We start from the raw sequence: 21,682 nt of genomic DNA on the forward strand, positions 1-21,682 counted from the left end.
ATGATTCTCATCCCATGGCTCCAGAAGCAAATTCCCCAAGGTAACAGCCCGGATGGAAGCTTCCAGGAGCTGAAGAGGGGTGCAGGAAAGAGGTGTTGGGGCTTTGCTGGGTGGGCTTTAGGGAGCAGGAGAGGAAGCAGGGACAATTTGGAGCCAGGGCTGGACAGAGTCCTAAACTGCCACTGGAACCCATGGGGTTCAGAGCCCAGTGGCACCAGTAGGACAACAAATGTGATCAAGAGTGGAGCAGGAGGAAAGAACTGCTCCACATTCCTGCTGACACCAACCTGTCACAGGAGGATGCTGCTTAGTTAATGTGCTCAGGAAAAGAAGAACAAGCAGATGTTTTCAGTCAGGCTCTTTTTAGCATAAAACAGCAGTGGAGAAGTCCACGAAATTTCCCTGCAGTTCAGTTTTCTGGTAGGAGACCCCTCAAACAGGAGCACAAGCAGCCGAATTCACAGTGTTCTTGGAAAAGTGGTGATGATGCAGCCCAGGCACAGGGGGTCACTGGGTCACAGAGTGGTGTCCCCTCACCTGTCCCCCATCCTGGGGAGCAGCATGCTGGGGGACCAGACCCACTCCAATCCCCCCCAGGCTGTGTCCGGGTGGCAGCTCCAGTGTCAGGGACACGTCACTCCACGTCCTCCCCTTCTATAACACAGTTAAGACAGATAGTGCAGTTATGGCTTGGAGGGAAAGATGATTAACCATTATAATCCCAATTACAGCTTCTAATTGGGATTAATTTGTTGAGTTAATCAAGTGTGGAAATCCGTTGCCTCCCACATTTCTTTTATGAACTTCTTGCTCCCAAGCCCAGTTCCTGCCTGGCCACACCTGGGCACAGCTGGAAGGGCAGAGGACTGTCACTGCTGTGTGATGACACAGATTGCAATGGCACTGCCAGTGCCAGTGACAGCCAGCTGGGCTCCACTTCAGCACCCAGTCACCACTCCTGGTTTGACCCAGATGCAGAGATGGCAAAGTGTGGGGACAGGAACCAAGGGGGCTTAGACCTCATGGCCAAACCTGAATGAGTCTTTGCAAGAGGAACAGAAATGTTGCAAGAGCCTGGGGACAGCCAAAGAACATCTTCCTTGCAGCTGCACTGGAGCTGATGCACCAAGGGGCTGGTGATGGAGAGCAGCTGTGGCTGCCCCATCCCTGGAAACATTCAAGGCCAGGTTGGACAGGGCTTGGAGCAACCTGGTCTAGTGGAAGGTATCCCTGCCCATGACTAGATGAGCTTTAAAGATCCCTTCCAATCCAAACCATTCCATGATTCTCTGATTCACATTAGCCTCAGCACTGCATGGCCAGGCTCGCTGTGTTCCCCTGAGCCACGTGTATGGATCATACATACCCCTGCTCCCACTGCTGCACAGCCAGGCAGCTGGCAGAGCTGCTGGCACTTCCTATTATTTTTCTCAACACTCTCCTGAAAATTAATTAATTCAATTAATTGATTAAATAAACACTCCTCCACGCTCGGCGGCGCTGAGCCAGCTGTGCACGGTGTCAGGCTGCAAGAACATCACCCATTCCCAGGCTGACTTTCCAGGTCCTGGTCTCAGTGACAGGAAATTGGGGGACTTTGGGAAGGAATTGGGGCTGGTGAGGGAGGGGTTGCAATGCAACCTTCAGCAAAAAGCTGCACACAAACCTCTGAAGTGGCTGCATTTCCATGCAGGTTGCGAAGCCTTCCCTTGTTTCTTAGTGATGCTGTGAGATGCTTTGAATCCTTAGATGAAAGGAACTAAATTAGGACAGATCATTATTTCCTGTTTTCTGGTTTATATTTAGAGGAAAAGCTGATACCTCTGGCAGCTCGTTCTAACACTGAAATCAAACCTCTGTCCTGCTTCTAACTGGTCTCTCTACAGGGATCCGAGTTCCAGAGGGGGAGAAGTGGTAGAAGCCCTGTGAGAGATGGTGAGGAGGTGGGCTGAACACCCCACCAGACCCTTTCCTCCAGCATTCCATAGCCAGCACCCAGGTGCTGGGAATGGGCACTTTATTCATCTATTTTTGCCCTCCTGAGGTCCTTTGCAAGTGGCACCTGTGCCGAGGGGTCCTGGGTAGAGGCCAAGCCCCACAGAGGCACCTAACCCCCCAGAACACTGTGCCCTCTCCCCATCCTCCCAAGCTTTAATTTCTCCCCCCTTTCCAGAAGACCTGGATGCTGAGGGCTGGGTCCTGGTTCAGCTTCCACAATCCCTGGCCTGGGGGATGTCCCATCCTGTCCCCCCACCCCAGGCACTGGTGGGAGAAGCTGCACCCTCAGCAGTTCTGCTGGGGTTTGTGGATGGCTCGTTGGTATTTCCCTGCCTGCCCGAGGTATAACATTGAATGGGCCTTATCTCTCCCGAGAAAATATCGATCCGGAGTTTTAATGGTTTTCCACTAACGAGCCACAATGAGTGTCACTGGGCACCACTGATAAAAAAGGGAATGCTCAGCCCCACAGCTCTGAAAGGCAGTTTCACCCCCAATCCAAGTCTCTGCTATCAGACAAAACAAACAAACAAACAAACAAAAAAGAAGTGAAAAGAAAAAGAAAGAAAAAAGGCAAAAGATTTTACTGCTCTTTTCACTCAATAAGTCTGAGGATAGATTTTTCAATTCTGGCTTCGCCAAAGGGAGGAAGAGATGAGGGAAAGGGACAGGAGATTAAATGCATTAGTTTATTTTGGGAAGTCTTTCTAAAGGGGGGAAAAAATAATATTAAAAAAAAAAAAAAGGAAAAAAGTGTGACACCAGGGAGACAGGACTCAATTAAAGCAAGACCTTGAAATACATGAGCCAGCAGTCCCGAGCACGGGTCCATCAGACTTTCCTGTCAGGCAGCAGGCTTTGGCTCCGGGAGGCTGTGTGGCAGCTAGATCCATCACCTGGGGAAATAACCGCCGGTGCTTACATCTTCAGCAGCTCCTTGATCTACCGATAAACCCGTTAGGGGAAATAAATGGGTTTCTCCTGCCTGGACTGTCCACACCGGGGATGCGATTCGCCATTTCACCCGGCTGCTGATAAGCAGAGGATCAGGAGGGAAAAGCCACTTTAACGATTTCCTAATAAAGCCCCAGATAAGAGCCGAGCAGCGCTATTACCTCCCCCGGCTGCGATTTACAGCCCAGATTGCTGCTCCGGGCTGGCTCCACAGGGGAGGATGCCGGTGCAGGGAGAGGTGCTCAACTGGCAGCAGGATGCTGGGAGGGGACACCCGCCCTCCCACCAGACTCCCCTGCTCCACTGGCAAGGGAAGGTTTTGATGCCATCAACACTAAAAAACAGGAGGGAAAAAAAAAACCCAACCAACTCCAGAAAGAAAGTTCTGAGTGGAATTACTAAGAAGAGCGAGGCTCAGAAACAAAAATTGCCCCTGGCTCCATTTCTAGGTAAGGAAAATGGATTTCCAGAACAATATCATTCTTTTGACACGCTTGTCCTGGTTTCACAGCTGCCAGAAAACAGGTTAGGAAAAAAACCCCTGCAAATCTTTAGAAGGCTCTGCTGCCTGGATGCCACCAGAGATGCCATCAAAAGGTCCAACCCACACCCCAAGGAGACCCCAGGGGCTCCCCACACACTGGCTGTTCAACAAACTGTCCCATCCACCAGCACTGGAGGGTGCAGCTGACAGACCCTCATTTGATTTTTAATTGTTTGGGTTTATTTGTAGCTTTGACACTGTTTCCCTCTTTTTCCTCCCCTCCCAGCTGGGGATTTATTCCTTGCAATTAGCTGTGGGAATTAGAATTGCTTTCAAATAGCAGTTACTCTGCTTCCCTTTAAGTTTCTTTCATGCTCCTACTTAATAAATTGTGAATTTAATGTTTGTATCCTCAGGCCTCCCTTCCAAATGGAAATGTGTCCTGGCCACAGAGACCAGGGCAAGTGCTGGAGACCTGCTGGGCAAGAGCTTGGGAAGGCAGTGGGATGCTCCAGTGATTGCTCAGGCACAGCCAGGGCCAGAAACAGGCAGAGAAAAGTATTTCCAGGTGACAAAGTCCCTTCTCTTTTACAACAATAATTACCCAATAATGCCCCACAGCCCTGACACACCTACCCCCATGTAACATTTTGGTGGCAATTCTGCACCCAAAGCTGATGTTATCACCCAGCACTGGCATTACCAAAACAGCCCAGCCTCCACGTTGCCCCTACATGGGATTTTACAGACCAAGGCATCCCCCTGCTCCCAGCTGGGGCTCCACGTGGGATGAGGCAGGAGGGGCTGCCCCCAGCACCCACACTCCAGTCCCTGTGACATCCAGAATCCACGAGCCATCACTGACAGACCAACAAGAGAGGCTTTTCCCCAGGAAAAGGTGCCCAGGACTGGGTGCCCACTGATGGGGCAGAGACATGACACTCAATCCCAAAGCTTTACTGAGCCCCATCACCCAAATTTACAGGCTGACTTGAGATCCAACAAGGTTCCAGACAGATCATTATTCCCCACGGCAGCAGCGAAGGTGAACCAGCCGCCTTTTATTTCAGCTTGGAGAAAAATGCTCCTGCCAGGGGATAATTGGGACTCTCTGCAGTGGGAGGCAGTGCTGGGCTGCCAAAAGGTGAAGGCTATTTTAAAGGCAGCTGAGCAGAAACGGTGGAAAAATCTGCCAGGGGAGCTCAAGTGTAGCAGGCGCTGCCTCCAGAGGCATCCCGAGCCTCTTGGTCTCTAAAACTTGCTCAGATCCCCTATAAAACCAGGTTTTATTGGCCTTTACAACCCTGGGAGGTGAATTGTTGGTGGCTCCTGCTGGCAAAGCCCCCCAGGCTGGCTCCTGCCCACCCAGCACTCGCAGCAGGAGGGGTGGGTGCTGCAGGACTCTGTGCCAGGGGATGCTTTGAGGATGAAAGGTGCCTAGAAAGGTGCTGTTGCTCAGCTCTGCTAAGAGAGGTTTGTGCTGCTTTTATTTAGACACACGCTGGCTGCAAGACACAGAAATTACTTAATCAATCCTTCCCCCTGGCTGGCGTCACAGGCAGGATGGAGGCTGCCCACGCAGTTTGGAGCTGAGGATGATAAACTGCTCTGGGATAATGGCAGTGTCTCCACCTCCTGCCTCACCCAGCACAGGATTTGGGCCAGGCTTGCAGGCTCAGATGTCGGGATGCCCAGAGGACCTGAGCACTCTGTGGTGTCACCCTTCCCGGGGACAGAGCAGGGAGATGGTGAGGGGAGTGGGGCTCTGCCTGATGCTGTAGCACAGCTGAAGGAATGGGACTTTCTCCCAAAACCTGCCACGCAGAGGACATGCTGGAGGTGCCAGGGCTGCCTGGCCCAGCTCCAGAGAGCATCTGGATCACAGGGGAAGACCTTGTGCACTCATCTGTGCCACTGCTCTCCATCAGCCACCACGAGCCATGGGGGACAAGCCTGCCAGGGCCTGGGACCCTGCAGTGACAGTGCCAGGACACGATGCCACCCCACCAGCCTCCCTCCCCAGCTGGGTCAGGAGCTCTCCCATGCAGGGAGGGGATGGGAGGGAGTTTCCAGCCCATAACTTTCGTGCCACATGTTTTACAGGATGCAGAAGTCTCACCATGGAACAATTCCACAAAACAGGAGGGCTGAGCACCAACCTTAACAGCAACACCCTGCTCTGTTGAGCAACCCTACAAAAACAAATCAGGTCACCCCAACCAGTGCCAACCCCAGGCAGAGGATGTGCTGGGAGGGGAAACGTTGGCAGCAGGGAAAACTCCCCCAAAGTGAGATGAATGGCAGTAAGGAAAGCTGAAGAAGTGAAGACAACTCATGGAAGATGATCACTTGGAGTTTCCTGTGGTGGCAACATCTGGAGCACAGAGTCATGATGTTGCTTTTGCAGCTGCTGAGCTGCTCCCTCTCCCCTTGGCTGCTGCCCACTGGTAATTCCTTTTGGCTGCTGCAGCACATCCTCCTCCCTGCCTGCTCATTCAAACCCCGAGCAGCCCCTATGCCCCCTCCACCACCTCCAGTCATCCTTGGAGGGATGTACAGCTCTGTGCATGGGTGAAGAGCAGCCTGAGGGGCTGGGGGACTCACTTTAGGCACCTCTGCCCTGCTGGGAACACCACCCCAGCAATCAGCATCCTTCCCAGGAGCCCATCCCACCCCTCACTCCCCAGGGAAAGCCTGGGAGCCACCCAGTCCCTCCTGGTTCCTCCTGAGGGCACCATGTCCATCCAACCCAGCTGCTCTCCTCGGGCTTTGTCCTTCCCCAGCTCCACATTCATGCCAGGCACCAGCAGCCCCCCTGTGCCCCCCCAACACACCTCTGCCCAAGAACTCCCACAGAAGGGCTGGGTGTTGCTTCCCCTTTAATTTACCACTTGTCAGGGGGAGGGTTAAAAAAAAAAATCAATAAATAAAACAACTCAGGATGCTTGAAGAGGATGAAAACCCTGAAACTGCAGTCTGCTGGTGGCTTGTCCCATTGCCAGAGGGAAGGGAAGGGTGTCCCCAGCCCCTCTCTCTCCCTACCACTCCATCCCAGCGCCACCAGGTCCAGGTGGGTTCGGATGCGGTCGGACGATGCTCCTCAGGGAGAAAAATGAAACCAAAGTTCAGGACATGGTCATTCACAGTTGGCTGGTGGATGAAACAACGCCCAGAGTCAGAGAGCCCCGGGAGGGACCTGTCCCACCTCCTCGGCCGCTGCAGAGCTTTGAGAAAAAGCCACTCGGTGCACGTCGCGCGTCACAAACGCGGAGGGGACACCCCCCATCACAAACAGTCCCTGCACAGAGCCACTTGTCCTTGCTGGAAGTCACGGCAGGGGCAGAGGCGCCGGTACTTGGTGTTGTAGCCGGCACAGCTGAAGAGCAGAGGCTCCTTCTGGAGGTAGCACTCGTGGACGTTCTCGGCCACCGCGGGGTACAGATGGTTCATCTCGTACTCGGTGCTGTCGCAGGTGATGCTGAGCCTGGGAGCGAGGACAAAGGAGGGTCAGTTCAGTGAGGAGCCTGCCTGGGGGTTCACTGAAGGGGTTTTGTCCTTCCCAGGGAGGTTCCTTGGTGAAGCATGGGGGCAGATCTTTGCTGATCTATGCTTGGCACCCCTTGGCTAAACTGAGTGCTTGTCACCAGCCCAACACACCACACAGGAAGGGAATGAACCCTGCAGCTCAACCCTGCAGCCCAGACATCACCCCAACCCTTGCATGGGCAATGGGTGGCTCAGGATCACCCATAAAAACCCACAGAAATCTTAGGAGTTGGACTCACTGATCTTTGTGGGTCCCCTCCAACTCGGGATATTCTACAATTCTTTTATAGCCCCTCGCTGACCAGCAGGTCAGTCCACTCTCCATGGACACCTCCTACAGCAGCTAACATTCCCTGGAATGGACATGAGCTCAGTGGATGCCCACATGTGCCCTGCTAGCTGGGATTAGCCAGAAAACTGGGCTGGGCATCAGCAAATGCCCCGAGGAGCAGCAAAAATTCCCAGTGCAGACCTCAACATCCCCCCCCCCTCCCAGATGCAGATGGAGCAGCAGCACTGGCATCGCCCTCCCACCAACCCCTCTCAACTGATCAGTCCCTGAGCCAGCTCATTTTAAGTTCTGGAGGAGGACAAGGAGGGGAGAGAGTGAAACCCAAGCCCCAGCTCTAATTTATCATATCAAACTGTCAGTGGGACACGCAGTGCCTGCCTGACCAGTGTGACAGCACGGGCAAGGCTCGCATTTTAATTGCCCACAGAGCAGCACGGAGCCTGGTGGCAGATTTATACTCTATTAAAACTTTACTGCTGTGTGTTCAAAATGCAGTTTTACAGAGAGACACATTAAAAATGAGAGAAAGGCACAGAGCACGGCAGAGAGCACAGAGGAGGGGGAGAGGAACAGGGTGGGAGAGAGGCGGAACCGTGCCTGGAAAGGCTGTCACTGCATGAAGCTGGACAGGCAATTCCCTGCCTGCACTGCCTTGGGCACAAAGGCACCTCAATGGGATTTCATCAGGGGGCACATGAGGAAAATGGGAGGGAGCAAAGGGAACATTGTCTGGCTGTTGGCCCCTTCCCCAAATTCACTGAGAAGGTCACAACTCACTGGAGAAACACCTCCTCCTTGTTGAGGAACCTGAAGAAGGTGGGCTCGCAGACCAGCCCGTGCCGCCGGCACGTCTCGGTGCACGTGTGCCGGGGCTCTGACACCCACACCTGCAGGGAGCCCACGGGGGGCCAGGCCTGGGGGTCCCGGCTGGCCCTGGGCGACCACACCAGGTGAGTGGCGTTGGGGGACAGCACCAGCGGGCTCGGAGGGCTTTGCATAGCAGGACTCTTGGTCTTGGGAGGCAGAGGAGGAGATGACGTGGTGCAGAAATCCTGGTGGGAGAGAAGATAACGGGTCAGCAAGCTGAGGGACAGGGAGAGATGTCAAGGAAGGGGAAGGGAGCCTGCTGGCAGGACAGGAGGACACTTGGGATGATGAGTTTGCTCATCAGGTTGAGGTCACCTGCGTGCATAGATGGCATCTCCTGCTGTGGGGGATAAACACATTGGTCACCTCTTCTCCCAGTGCTGCCTTATTCTCTGCAGCAGAAAGGCCTTGACCCAGCCCTAGCACCCCCAGGTATCCTCCACCAACCCCCAGCATCTTTGGTTCACAACAAACTTCCCCCAGCCCCATCTCCTGGGTGCTTTCTGCAATTAGGGCACTGGCTGCACAATGCCCATGGGAGGGCAGCGATGTTCCCCAGGGAGAAGAGGGAAGGTTGGCCAGGAGAACAGAGATGGTTCCCCAGTAAGGACAGGGATCCTCCCCCAACCTGGTGCTGAATGTAGGCGTGGATCCGCTCCAGCATCCCCTCGCAGGTGTACTCGTAAGGCAGGTAAGGGTCCACCTGTGAAGGGGAAGAGCAGAGCACAGGCAGCAAGCAGGGACAGCCTTGTCCTGCCCCTGAGCCCAGTGGCCCAGCATAGCAGTGCTCTGGGCATGGCTCTCCCACCCACTGAAACCCACGGCTCATGTCTGTCCACCAAAGCAAGCAGGGAAGAATCCTAGGGCTGGAAAAACCTCACAAGCCACAAAGCGCTAGAGAAAGAGGGAGAAGGAGTACTTTGGGTTCAGCCTATGTAGTGGTGAAAGTGAAATCACTCTGTTCCATTTTAGTCTCCCTTTTCTCCACTTTAGGTAAGTTACAAAATCATATCAAATCAAATTAGTTTCCATGCTATGGGTCACGTTGAACTTAAGTATGAACTGTTTCAGCCCAAGAAACACTCAGCGCTGGGGGCAAGGGGGGAGGAATTTTAAAATACTGGGGAGTAGGCAGGACTGGTAAAGATGCCAAGTTAATCCAGAGCAACAGTGATCCCAGTGATGCCTCAGGTCTGGTTTAGCATCCTCTGTTCCTCTGACCTCAATACGGCTTGGCCTGCTCAGAGAGAAAAGCCCAGGCTTCACTGCCCTGGCACTCCAACTCACAAAACTGGCCAGGGAAAAGCCCAGGGCTGGGACTGGCTGTGAACAATACCTGGAAAAACATCTCTCTTTTCCCAGCGCCACGCTGCTGAGGGTTTGCTGCCCAGCACCAGTGGCTGTGATGGGGGGGAAGCCACATCTCTGCCAGTCCCTGCTGGCACAGGTTGGGATGGGGCAGGGAGGCAGCAGCAGGCTGCACACTGGGATGGAGCAAACATTGATGCCCACGTGGATGTCAGTGCTGTCACTGCACCTCCACGTTGATAAATGCTATTTACAGAGTCACCAGTGCTTAAACCACGGAGTATTTTTAGTGTGGGTTACGAAACACTGCTGGTCTTCGGGAGACTCTGCCCGCACGCACCTCCCGACATCTCCCTGTCCTGAGAGTCACCCTTGGATCCTGGCATGGCAAACACCCTTCTCATCCCCCAAACGAGCATGTCCCTGGCACTGCAGTGGCACAGGCTCCAGGGGGAGCAAGTAGGAGCAGGCAGGAGCAGGCAGGAGCAGGCAGCCGTGCTCGCTGCCCTCAGTAGGGCTGGTACATGTCCATTGTCCCAAGGTCCAGAGTGATTTTCCCCATGGGAAGAGCATTTCCACAAGGGCTGTTTGTCACTGATGCCCCACTTCCCTCTGGAACAAATTAATTTTTAAGAAACTTTCTGCCCTGGGAAGACGTATTTTGCCACGCTCCCTTATTTTCCCAGAGGTGTTACATGAGCAGAAGGATGTTGGGGCATGGAAGGAGCTGGTCCTGTGACCCCCTTTCCTCTGCTATCTCTGCAAAAGGATTCATGCAAAAGGATTATAAGCAAAACCACCCCAAAGATAATTAATCCAGAAAACACTGCTGCTTCTATTTTCTGAGCTCTGCACCTCCAAAATAGCTATTTCCTTTTGAAGTACCTGTCAAACCCAAGCTCAAAGGCTCAGTCTGCTGAGAACCCTCTAAGCATCTCCCTGCCATAAATATCCCACCTGAGATCTCAGCCATGCTGGAAATCACAGCTGCTCTGCCTAATTACAGATGTGCATGCTAATCAGAGCTGACACAGTGACAGGCACCAATCCTGCCTCTGAATTCCTGATGGGCTCTCAGTTAACTGGGGCAGAGTCCTCAAAAAAAAAGAAACAACCAAAGCAGAACCGCCCATCTCAGTTGCACAGAACCAGGCTGGGGGCTCGATGCTGCCTGGCACCAATTTGGGAGAGACAAACCACCCCTTGCTCAGCATCACCAGTGCTCAGTCTCATCTCAGCACTGCCTTCATGGCTGCAATACCGGGGGGCTTTTCCCAGGACTCCGTTTTGCCAGGCATAGAGTAGACACAACTCCAAAAATCAGCCTAATTCCCCCAAAACTCCACTGTGGTACCCAGTGGGATGCAGAACATGACTGCAGGATGGAGGCAGAAAACCTCCTTGCGCCTGCAGAGGTGATGCTCCACGTGCAATCCCATCTGCCCACAGACTCCCATGGCCCTGTGGGGTACAAGGGCATCAGGAGGCTGTGGGCAGAGCCCTCTGCAGCCCCTGCTCCTCCAGCTTCTCTCCCCCTCAGGGGGTCCCCCAAAGCCTCTCACTCCCCCCTACTCCCCTCTCCTGGTCTCATTAGGATTCAGCTCGTGCATCCAGGGCTGATAGAAAATGCCAATTTTGAGAAGATAATTGTTTAATTAAAATCTGACGGGCTTGGCCTCCTCTTGACAGCCACATCCTTAATGGCATTCCCTGTGTTGCGAGCTCAGGATGTCCCCAGAGCCCTGGGAAGAGAGGGATTCTGAGGTGGAGACCACTGCCTGGCAGAACGATGCACAGGACGCCACGGGAGAGGGTGGAGGGGTTGGTGAAGATGGACTTTGCCACCCTTTCCCCCAGGTGAGGAACACAGAGCCAGAACTTTCCAGCCCCAGCACTCTCCATGAGCCAAACAGGGAGTTACTGGTGTCCCATGGGGATACCACCACGAGAGCCCTGGTTTTCTAGTTCCCAGCAGGAAGAGAGCAGTAAGTCTCCCTCACTCAAAAGGGAAAGGGGGGAAAAAAAATCCAAACGTCATCAGACAAATAAGTAGAAAAATAATGCAATTCTCTGCTGGCACGTAACAGCAGGCTGGAACATTTTAACCAGCTATTTTCACTGTGATGTTTAATGCACCGCTCTTTCAGGCATAGTCTGAAATGTATAATTTTCCATTATAGTCCTGTATGTTTGACTTTAATATAATGAAGCCTTCTCCCTTCACTACACCAGAATATTGGGTCTATTAAATTGCTTGTGCGAGGACTGTTTTTGACAATGGAAAAAGCTGAAGGCCCAGAAAATGGTGGTGCTTGCAAACCTCTCTCCTTCTCCAGCCTGTAACCCCTGGATAATGGCCATGATCCATCACTGGGAAAACCTCCCAGCATCACCTTTCCCAGGGGGACACAACTTGTCTCTTTGCCCCGTGTCACTGTGCCAGGATTTGATCTCTGACACAGAGGGGTTTGGTGCTTCCACGGTTTCAGTTTTCCTTATAAATAGGTCAGGGATGCAAGCCGCCAGGGAAACCCAGAACTGCTCCAAGTGGGATGAAAGGCAGAGGCACAGCTTGCCAAAAGCCTTCCCCAGCAGTTGCAGGGTGACCCTGAGCAGGTGCCACCTCCAAAAGGACAAGAGAGGGGCACACAAGGGCTTTTCTGGGGGGAAAAAACCACATATTGCAAACCCAAGCCACGTCCGAGCTGTGATTCAGCTCCCTCTCCAGAAGGAAGAAGTTTTTTTCAGGCAAAACTAGGTTGGTGAAGGATTCCAGCTGCATCCCAACTGCTCTGTTTGCACAAACACACCACAGGAAGCTCTGTCAGCCTGGAAGGAGCTGGGGCAGGGCTGGAGCTGTGGGATGGCACATCCCACCCCGAGCTGCAGCCCTGGGTGTCAGCAGTATAAAGTGGGGTGCTGTACAGCCCTGCCAGCAGTGACCTGGCTGCAGAGCCACAGGCAGCCTGAGGCAGCCTCAGGTAACACTAAAATATTGCTGAGCATCAGCAAATCCCCCCCAGAACCAAACCAGGAGCTTGCTGTCAGCTTGGCTGTATCAGAATTACCACCAGGTTCATGAAATCAGCTCCCAAAGTGGTTCCCAGCACTCAGCATCCTGGTTCCCAGTCCCTGGCACTCTGGTTCCCAGCACCCAGCACGAGTGCCACCAGGAAAAGCTGATGGCAGAGCATCTCACAGCTTCCCACAACATCCCATAACCCCCAAAAATGTTTTGCTGAGTTTTGGCCTGGAAGATGCAAAACCACAGCTGTGGGATAAGTGATTTTTCAGTCATGCAACAACAAAAAAAATACTAAATAAAATCAATTTCAGGTCAGTTTTCAGTTTCCAATGTTTCCACCCGTCAAGGAGGGGAAAAAATGTTGTGTTTCAGGTTCAATCTGTCTGAGTTGGTGAAGCAAAGGGAAATGCATCATTTTGGATACGAGCATTCCTTTCAATAAATTGGCAGGGTATTTCCAAACAAAGGCAGGCAGATGGGAAACAAAACCATAGTATTTCATTCCAGTAATTTTGAAATGAAATGTTTTGACAGAAAAAAAAATAAATTGATGGTGGTTATTCGGAAACACAGACAAATTTGTTAGATATTCCAATAACAAAACCCCAGAGGAACAAAACCTTCAGGGGGGGGAATAAGGAATAATAATTTCTCCAAGTTCCAGTACCTGGTTGGGAAAAACAATAACACTAAACTGTCCAGCCACCAGCTTTCTGCTGTTCCTCCTGCTAATGCCCTTGTTTTCAATTCCTGCTGTAACAAACAGTATTTTAAAAACAAGATACCCAGGGATTCCTGGAGCCAAAGCCCATAATAAGGCTTTTAAACCCGTAAGGTAGGTCAATTTTTAGGCTTAATTGCCTTGACAGCATCTCTAATAAAGCAGACCTTTCTATTTAAGAGATAAAAAGGAAGGGGGGGGAAGAGGTTCCTGTAAGTTATTCACACTCACTCCCTGCTCTGCTTTGGGAGGATTTATACAACGTCTTTAAAAACCCCAAAGAGGTGAGTTGTGGGATTAATTTCTTGGAGGGAAGGAATCACTCCCCTCCAGAGTGACTGTGTGTCACAGTGCAAGGGGGATGTCAGCAACTGGATTTATTCATTTGAGGTAAATTTAGGACTTCAACTTTCAGCTGTTGATGGTAATTCCAGGATCTGGGATGCTTTGTGGGAAGGGACTGAGAGGTGGGGGTCCTTGGTCCCAGAGTGGGAATGGGGAGAAGAGCTGAGACAGGAGCTTGTCTTGGGCTAAAGAGGGATGGGCATGGCACGTTCTGGCAAGTGCCAGGTGATGGACCCAGTGGGTCCCCACACCAGCTCTTCCCATCACACCACCAAATCCTTCCCTAAAATCCTTCCTACTTCCTTTATTTTTAACCAGACATTATCATTAGGCACCTAAATGACCTGGCGCACATCCAGTCGACATCGCGGCGCAGCTGCTCAGGAGCCAGCACAGCCCTTTTCCCCCCAGTCTCCTTAATTCTCCAATCATTCTTTAATTATTTTAATAGCATGGCAGCACCAGGCTTCACTGTTTTCTTTCTTCTTTTCTGGAAAGGCTGAAAATCTCCTTCCCTCTCCCCAAACCAGCTCTCGGCCGCCCGCCCACAGCGCTGCCTTTGCTTCGGGGCTGTCTCCAGCCCAGATGGTGGAGGGTCAAGCGCTGACAGCTGGCCCAGCAGCACAGCAGCAGGGATGTAATTATTTTTAATTTAATTCTAATCGAGATACGGGGATGAATGCGCAAAACAACAACTGTTTTTCCTAAGTTAGGTTAGTTCTGTCTTTGCAAATCCACAGAGAAAACGAGCGCGAGGTGAAGAGCTGCGGCGACCGCCTGCGACAAGGTGAGAGACCCAGGCTGATGGCATGGCCACAGCAGCTGAATGTAGCCCCCAAACTGTCACAGACACCCACTTCTGCAGCCTCTAACGCAGGGAAAAGCTTGGGTGTCACCTCTCTGACCAGCATCACCCCTGTCCCCCCCACAGCCCACCCGGCACTGTGAATCCTGAGCCCCCACAGCCCCATGCAGAGCCCTGGTTTCACAGCACATTATGCCCTCACGAGGGGAGGGCTCATCCCAGGCGAAGCAAATTGCAAGCAAAATGGCTATCAGCACTTTTCTCCCCTGCAGGAAAATTGACTTTAATAATTTGGACAACTTGAAAGGCTCCTGCCACAGGGCAGGAGGTAAATATTCATGAGGGAGCGTTTCCAGAGCGGGCGCAGCGGGAGTGCTGCCTTCCCCGAGGGTCCTCATGTCCCCCCCTTCCCTACATCCCTTCATCCTTCACAGAGGCAACTCATGAAGTTATTCCTACTGATTTGCTCCATCTGAACACTAATGATCAACAGTGAAATGGGGGACTGGCAGGCACAGGGGTCTGCAGATCTCTGGATGCTTGCAGGGAGATGCTGTCTGGGTTTTTCTTTGAATCACACCAGATCCCAGCACCGCTGCACATCTCCAGCAATCTCAGCCTCCTGCTCCCAAACCTCATCTGCCTTATTTCAGCTTCCCCTTGCTCCAGCTCTGCCCAGAGGATCCCTCAAAGGCACAGCTCTGCCCCAGGGAATTGCCTACAATACTCACTACCAAAGCAAAGTGGGAGCACGTGTCCCCCCGGGGCTGCAGGAGAGGAGGATTTCTGCCTTGCACGTGCAAATAATTCCAAAGGAGAAGCAAGGAAGGAAAAGCAATTAATGCCTGAGAGGGAGAGCCAGGCAGCAGCAACTGCTGCTGCTGTCCAAACCCAGCAGCAGGGAGATCACCCCAACACCCACCCTGAGCCGTACCTGGGTCCTCATGATGGTCTTGACAGCAGCTTCAAACTCCTCAGAGTTATTGTAGTCAACAGTCCACACATGTGGCTTCCCAATGAAGTCTTCAGCGTATGGGTGTTGGGAGGACACCTAAAACACAGCAGTGTCAGCAGGATTTTGCAATCCCTACCTGAACAGCTGCTCTGTCCCATTCACAGCCGTGATGGCAGAGGAGCAGCAGGCTCAGGCATGGACACAACGAGTTTTAATTCCTTGTACACAGGGAGGTGCTGGAAAAAGGTTTCCTCTGAACCTAGCTGCCCCCTGTGCTCAGGCTGATGTGCTAAAATTCCCAACAACACTGAAATCCCTCCACAGCCCTGAGTATCTCCATAATACAAGCACAATTTAAATTTGACCTGAGCCATTTGTGGGTCTAGATGGCAAAAACAGACCAAAGCAGGAAAGGTGTGTGAAGGCACCATGTCTCCCAGGTTTGCCAGCTCCAGAAACAAGGCAGAGAGAAAATCCATTGCCACTGAAGGCTGGGAAAGTCTGGCACTGGGAGAAAGCAGTGCTGGAAACTGCATTGCCCTGATGCCACAGGCAGCTCTCACACTGGTACCCCACAGCCAGCCACCCAGGCGCTTTTGGGGATCTACCTCTTTTGTTTCAGCCCCACATAGTTGCGAGGAAGCCAGAGCCCTGATCTCCTCTGGGAAGGGAAGAGAGAAGTTGCTGATCAGAGGAGGTATTTTGGGGGCACCACGAAATATGGCAGAGGGGCCTGAACCCCTGGCAGCTGGAGGAGGAGAGCAGGGCATGCTCTGTGTTTTATTCTCCAGCTTTCTGTCCTTTCTCATTTCATTCCCAACAGACTGATCTCCTCCTTCCCCTCTGGCACACAAACACCCCGAGGCATTTCACAGCCCTCACCCCCGCCTGCCATCCCAGCTCCAGGCTGAAGCACAACCACAGCACCCACTGGGATGGGTGATAGCACCAGCAGCTAATTCAGGGGGTTCACAGGGCAGATGTGGGGGGCCAGGACAGCCCAGTGCCCCCGACCCCATGATGGTACTGCCAAGCAGGGTTGTGGCAGGGCTGAGCTGCCTGGTCCCCCAGCTCGCTCCCTGAGCACTGCACTGCTTTATCCACTTTATTAATAATAAAAGAGGCAATTTTCTCAAGCCTTTAACTTTTAAAGAGTTCCTGCTCTACTTAGATTGAATTCCCAGGGACGAGCAAGCCTGGGAGGGATTTCATACCCCTGCAAAAACATGGAGGTCTTGCTGTCCCTCCATGTGGACAAAGGGATGAACAGGGGAGCATCACCCTGGTTTGGGAGCAGTGTGTGGGGGGTGTGTGGATCTGGGCTGGTGGGGAAGGAACTGGGGTTTGTGGTCTGCAGAAGGCTCCTGCACCACCTTCTCCTTGGAAACCCCAAACCCAGAGCACAGCCCCTTGCATCCAAGAGCTCTAGATGGAGATGATGTGGCGACAGGAGAGGGGACCCAACCTGCAGGTATCCACACGTGTGCGCGTGGAGGAAATCTCATCAAAAAAAAACCCAAAAAAAAAGAAAAATCTCAGTTTAGCAACTGCTCTTCCCCAGGCTGGCTCCATCCATCCATCCATCCCATCCCATCCCATCCACTCTCCTGCTGCCACACTTGCCTCTCTGGACGTCGGTTTCCCGCGGAAGAACTCGTGGTTGAGGGAGCTGTGCGGGGGGTTGAACCGCGCCTGCAGGAAAACGCAGCCGTTGGCGATGGCCTCCAGCGGGGCAGGACCCTCGTAGGGGAACCCAAAGCCAATGAAGAGCTGCAAGGGAGAAAAACCACGTGCTGGTGAGCGGACGTGGCCAGCCCCATAGGGAAGTCTCCCAAATAACCCACCAGCATCCCTCTCTGCTGCCCTGCTCCTGGCACACCAAACCTCTAAGGGAGTTCAACATCCCACAGCTCAGAGGTGCTTAAAACTCCCCCTGCTCTACAGCTTAGCTGTACACGGGCCATGGGGTGTCCAGGGGCTGCAAGTTCCCCCATGGTGGTCACAACCACCACACTGCCTCTGTATGGAGCAATATTCCTTTGCCAAAGCTGCTTGGGCTGGTGAACCAAGAATATTTCCCCCAGGCACCAGCTGAAGGCGACCGGGATGAGCCTGCACCCACACGTTCCCTCTGAGAATCCCGTTTATTTTTATCACAGCTATATGGTGGGGGGAAAAAAAAAACCCAACGCCCCATTTAGCAATAAATGAATTAATGGGGAAACTTTGTGCTCCGCCTGCGGACAAGTCTGCAAGGAGAAACTCATCAGACACATCTTGATCTGGAAGGATGTGTTCTGCTCGGTTCCTGGCTAATTATCCTGGCTGAGAGGCTCACAGCTAATTATCCCAGCTACAAGGCTGGAAGGCAGGTAATGAGGGGCAGGGTCCTGGGATGACTCTCCCCCACCTTGGCCTTCCTCAGCAGCTGCTGGAACTCGTGCTGTGGGAGCAGCCCGTGGTTCTTCACAAACGCCGGGACCTCGGGCGGCCGCTGTGTCTCGTAATAAACGGTGCCATGGATCTCCATGTACTTGTTGAGAATGGCCAGGAACTTCTCCTTGCCCTGGGGAGGAAGGCAGAGCTGTGAACTGCACCAGAAGATGGGCCTGACCTATTCCACCGGAGTTGTGGGGGGAGATTTAGCTCTCACACTGCTGTTCCAGAGCACCTGCAATGCTTCAGGTAAACCCACAGCAGTGCAAAATCCACACCCTCCCCTCTTCATTCTTTGTAAACACATGCTGGCCCCCCCTACGCTCCCAGAGAGCCAAGACGACTGCAGGATCCATCACCCCGACCATCAGCACCTCGAGCTCCTGCCTTCCCTGCCGCCTCCCAGGGCAACTTCCACTCTGGAGCTGCTGAATTAAAGACTTCAGCAGATTCAGAGGAAACTTTGCAACGACCAGACCTTGCTAATAGCCTCTTATTCCAAGTAACAAGTCCCCAGGATTTTCTTGCTCAGGTTTAATCCTGTTTCACTACCTGGAAAATGAAGGGGGTCATCAATTCTCTTCTTTTGGAGGCTTCCCTGCTTTTGCTCTGCAAAGCAACCTTTCCTTTTAGCAATTTCTCTATTGCAGAACTTTTTCTGGTTGAAAAAAACCACAGAGGGACCAGCCTTTGGACACTGCATTTTCAGCTTGTTCCAGTGCTGCAATGGGCCCCAAAAGAGCAGAGACCAGGAGGGAATAAGGAGTTATAAATGGGGAATTGGGGAAAACTGGGTATGTTGCCTCAAATCCTCCCTGAACGCCGTATTTCTGCCCTCAGCCATGTATCCCTGGACTTCTCCAAGGCTAAAACCAAGCCTTTCTCACCTTATTAAAACTTCAGCTCCTATTGCAAGCCGGAGGCAAGAAGTTCAGAGGGGTAGGAAATGAGAAATATAGGAAAGGCAGTTTAATGAAATGTTTCTAAATGTCAAAAACATCCTGCTCTGGAAGACAGCGTTTGGTCCAAGGCTGGTAAATGACTCCAGAAGATGGAGGTGTTCTTTGCCTTTCTAGACCACAAAATCACTCAAACTAAGGAAAAATCCCTCCAACCCCTTATTTTTTTCCATGGGGCGGCACAAGATGTGAAGCAAAGCAAAGGCAGCCTGGCCTCAAGGAACAGCCACCAGCAAGGACCAGCCTCAGCTCCTTCACACAGTAATAAATGACTCCAAATATGCAGTTTTGTGGAAACTGATGTTGTTTGTGAATTCTGACTAAAAGGAGCAAATGCTTGTAGCACCCAGGGTGGAGGGAAATGTCCGTTCTGAGGTTTTAACTCTCTTTAGTGCCTTCCTAAATTAACCTAACTGAGCTCAAATGCGACTTCTGGATAGGAAAATGCGGGGGAATGGTAGAAAAATAAGATAAGATATTACAGTTTCCCTAAAATGAGATTTAGTGGGTTTCAGCAGGTCTTTTGGGGAGACAGCAAAGAGGAGACGGTGTGGCTGGATCCTGGCCCACCGCAGGCATCCCTGCTAATTAGCGGCTGCTGATCAGGAAAGATGGGGAAAGGGAGGAGATACAGCCCCCACTGCATCAACCCACATCAGTCCTGGCAGCTCCAGAGGACCAAGCCCACGTCAAGGCAAAGTCGACTCCAGCAAAACCTTTTCTCTCCCGAGAAGACGCGCAGAGGTAAAGCCCAGCAGCAGCTGGTGAGGTACAGTACCTGCAACTGCAGCAGCCCCAGGCAGTGCATGAAGGGGAAAAACAGAAATAAATCAAGAGACAGTGAGAATTAGCTCCTTTTTAAAGCCTTGGAAGGAAAAGAAGCTTGGTAGCTCTGGGTAAGACAGGGGGGAGCACACACAGCCCCTGCAGGAGATGCAGGAGGGATGTTTTGGGGGTTGTTGTGGGTGCTGTCTCCATACAGTCACCCACCCTCTCCCCCAGGTGTTACAGGCACAGGCAGATGGAGGGAGCACAATCCCTTTTCATGGGGTACTTGAAAGCAGAGACAAACCATCCCCATCATAGCACAGCAATCATTGCAATTAATTAACGGCAATCATTGTAATTAATTACATAAAATCATTGATTTGAAATCCTCAGCCTCAGCAGCCTGCTGGGAGCAAGCATCACCCAGAGCAGAGAGCAGGGAATGGCGTCTCACCAGCCTCTCCCTGTTTGCTCAGAGGCATTGGATGTGTCACATCACTCCTGTAGGAACGGGACAAGGATGGTCCTCTACAAACACACTGAGAAAAGCCAGAGGCTGCTGCTGTTGCTGCCTCTGAGCTGTGCCTGCAGCCACCCCTGCCTGCCTGGGCTCTCCCCACCATCCCAAGGACACCCACCTTCCAGATGCTGGCCTCCTTCCCGTACACCACTGCCATGCTGCTCACTTTGTTGGACTTGATGAGCTGCTTCTCTGTCTGGTTGAGCTCCTCTGACACGAAGCCCATGAAGGAGTTGTCGGGGGTGTGAGCTGTGGGCACCAAGGGGAGAAGACACATGGCTGGACAGATGCTTTTTGGCACCTCCCAGGGTTGAGGATGCAGCCACACTGCAGCACAGGGACTGGGATGAGCCCAGCTCCAGAGCCTTGCTGGAGCTTGGAGGAAAAATGGCATGAATTCCCATCCAAGCAGCTCATGAAATCCAGGCTTTAGAAGCCACTCAAGTGGCTCTTTACAAAGTGAGGCATTTTTAAGGCTGCCAAAGGGGCTTTATCCAGCCAGGAAAAAGCAACACTTGATTCATCCAGCAGCCAATGGGTCACTGGGCTCCTTTCAGACAAGCACATCTCCTGACTATGCCACAGGCAAATCTAGATCACTGAGCTGCCTCTCACCTTTACCATCCCAGCTGAAATCAAACCAGGCTTTGCAACCAAAACCACCTCATGCTTCCCTTCCCTGGAGCTGGAAGCTGCTGGCTGTGCCCTGACTGTGCTGGAGCCAGCAAGCCATCATGGTGGAAGGAGCCTGGTCTCTCTCCTCGAATCATTTCTGTAGCCCAAGAGGTGGCCAAGCAGACTTGGGAGCTCCTTGCAGACAGGAGGAAGCAGGAGCAGAGCCGGGGGGGGACGGCACTGCCCGTGCATCACCTGCTGGAGGAGGTCAGACCTGCCTCTGTGGTACCTGTGAGACCCCCAAACCACCCCGCCGTGCCCCTGTGCCCCACTCACGGAACATGGTCATGAACTGGGTGGGCTGGAGGTTCCAGTAGCCCCAGTTGGTGCGGTAGCCGCGCAGCGTCGCGTACTCCTCGTGGTTGTAGGCCGGCTCCGTCCCAAAGGTGTCGATGACCCGGACGCGGCACCTGGGAGAGCAAACAGGACCCCGGGACCTCACCGTGAGAGAGTCCCAGCTTCCAGGGACACCTGGTGTCCCCAGGCAGCTCGTCCCTTGTCTGCACCCCAGGGCATCACGAAGAGCCCTCCCCAGCCCACTGCTCCTTCCTGCGAGGAGCAATTTCGCCTGGCAGGACTCTCCACCCCCCGGCAGTTGTGAGAACGATGAATCTCCTGAAGACTTATTAATGCTTTTCCCAATATCCTGGGAATGCTGAGGCAGGCACTACCAGCACAAGACTGAGGAGAGAAGGGGAACAACAAGCAAGGGGAGAGCAAAACAAGCTGAATGTGAGAGCAAATGCATTTATAATAAAAGCAATAACGCAGCTTGTCATTTTTCTCTCTAATAAAATTGTGTAGGATAGTGGAAGAGATGGGAAAAAACCATAATAAATAGCAGGACTATCAGCACTAAATTAAATCGCATATTTTCCTGGCTGGTGATGTACCAGGGGATGATGACATTTGTCTTGATGCTGAAGGAGCCATGGACAGGGCTCCTTACAAATCCACAAGGCTTACACTTCCCTCCGAGGTGTGCCCACCCCTGGCTGCAGGCATGGAACTGGAAGCACACACA

The 21,682-nt window shown here is 52.6% G+C and overlaps 1 protein-coding gene across 2 annotated transcripts in view; it reads right to left on the minus strand.

Annotated features, from left to right (window-relative positions):
* Positions 1 to 6,298: 6,298 nt before the first annotated feature.
* Positions 6,299 to 21,682, minus strand: part of MGAT5B (alpha-1,6-mannosylglycoprotein 6-beta-N-acetylglucosaminyltransferase B) — a 62,033-nt gene continuing 46,649 nt past the window's right edge. Inside the window, exons 10-18 of one of the 2 annotated variants that reach the window (XM_018073400.2) lie at positions 20,935 to 21,068; positions 20,102 to 20,232; positions 19,474 to 19,479; positions 17,711 to 17,866; positions 16,924 to 17,070; positions 15,280 to 15,396; positions 8,770 to 8,844; positions 8,052 to 8,326; positions 6,299 to 6,920 (exon numbers count right to left, since the gene is read on the minus strand). In XM_018073400.2, coding sequence (XP_017928889.1) covers positions 6,722 to 6,920; positions 8,052 to 8,326; positions 8,770 to 8,844; positions 15,280 to 15,396; positions 16,924 to 17,070; positions 17,711 to 17,866; positions 19,474 to 19,479; positions 20,102 to 20,232; positions 20,935 to 21,068 — 1,240 coding nt within the window. In that variant the 3' untranslated portion in view covers positions 6,299 to 6,721. The remainder of the gene's footprint in view (positions 6,921 to 8,051; positions 8,327 to 8,769; positions 8,845 to 15,279; positions 15,397 to 16,923; positions 17,071 to 17,710; positions 17,867 to 19,473; positions 19,480 to 20,101; positions 20,233 to 20,934; positions 21,069 to 21,682) is intronic. The other variant, XM_018073401.2, reaches the window with a different exon arrangement.

This window comes from Manacus vitellinus, unplaced genomic scaffold (genome assembly GCF_001715985.3).
Source record: "Manacus vitellinus isolate BGI_N305 unplaced genomic scaffold, ASM171598v3 scaffold_24_pilon, whole genome shotgun sequence".
In the NCBI taxonomy this organism is placed as follows: domain Eukaryota; kingdom Metazoa; phylum Chordata; class Aves; order Passeriformes; family Pipridae; genus Manacus; species Manacus vitellinus.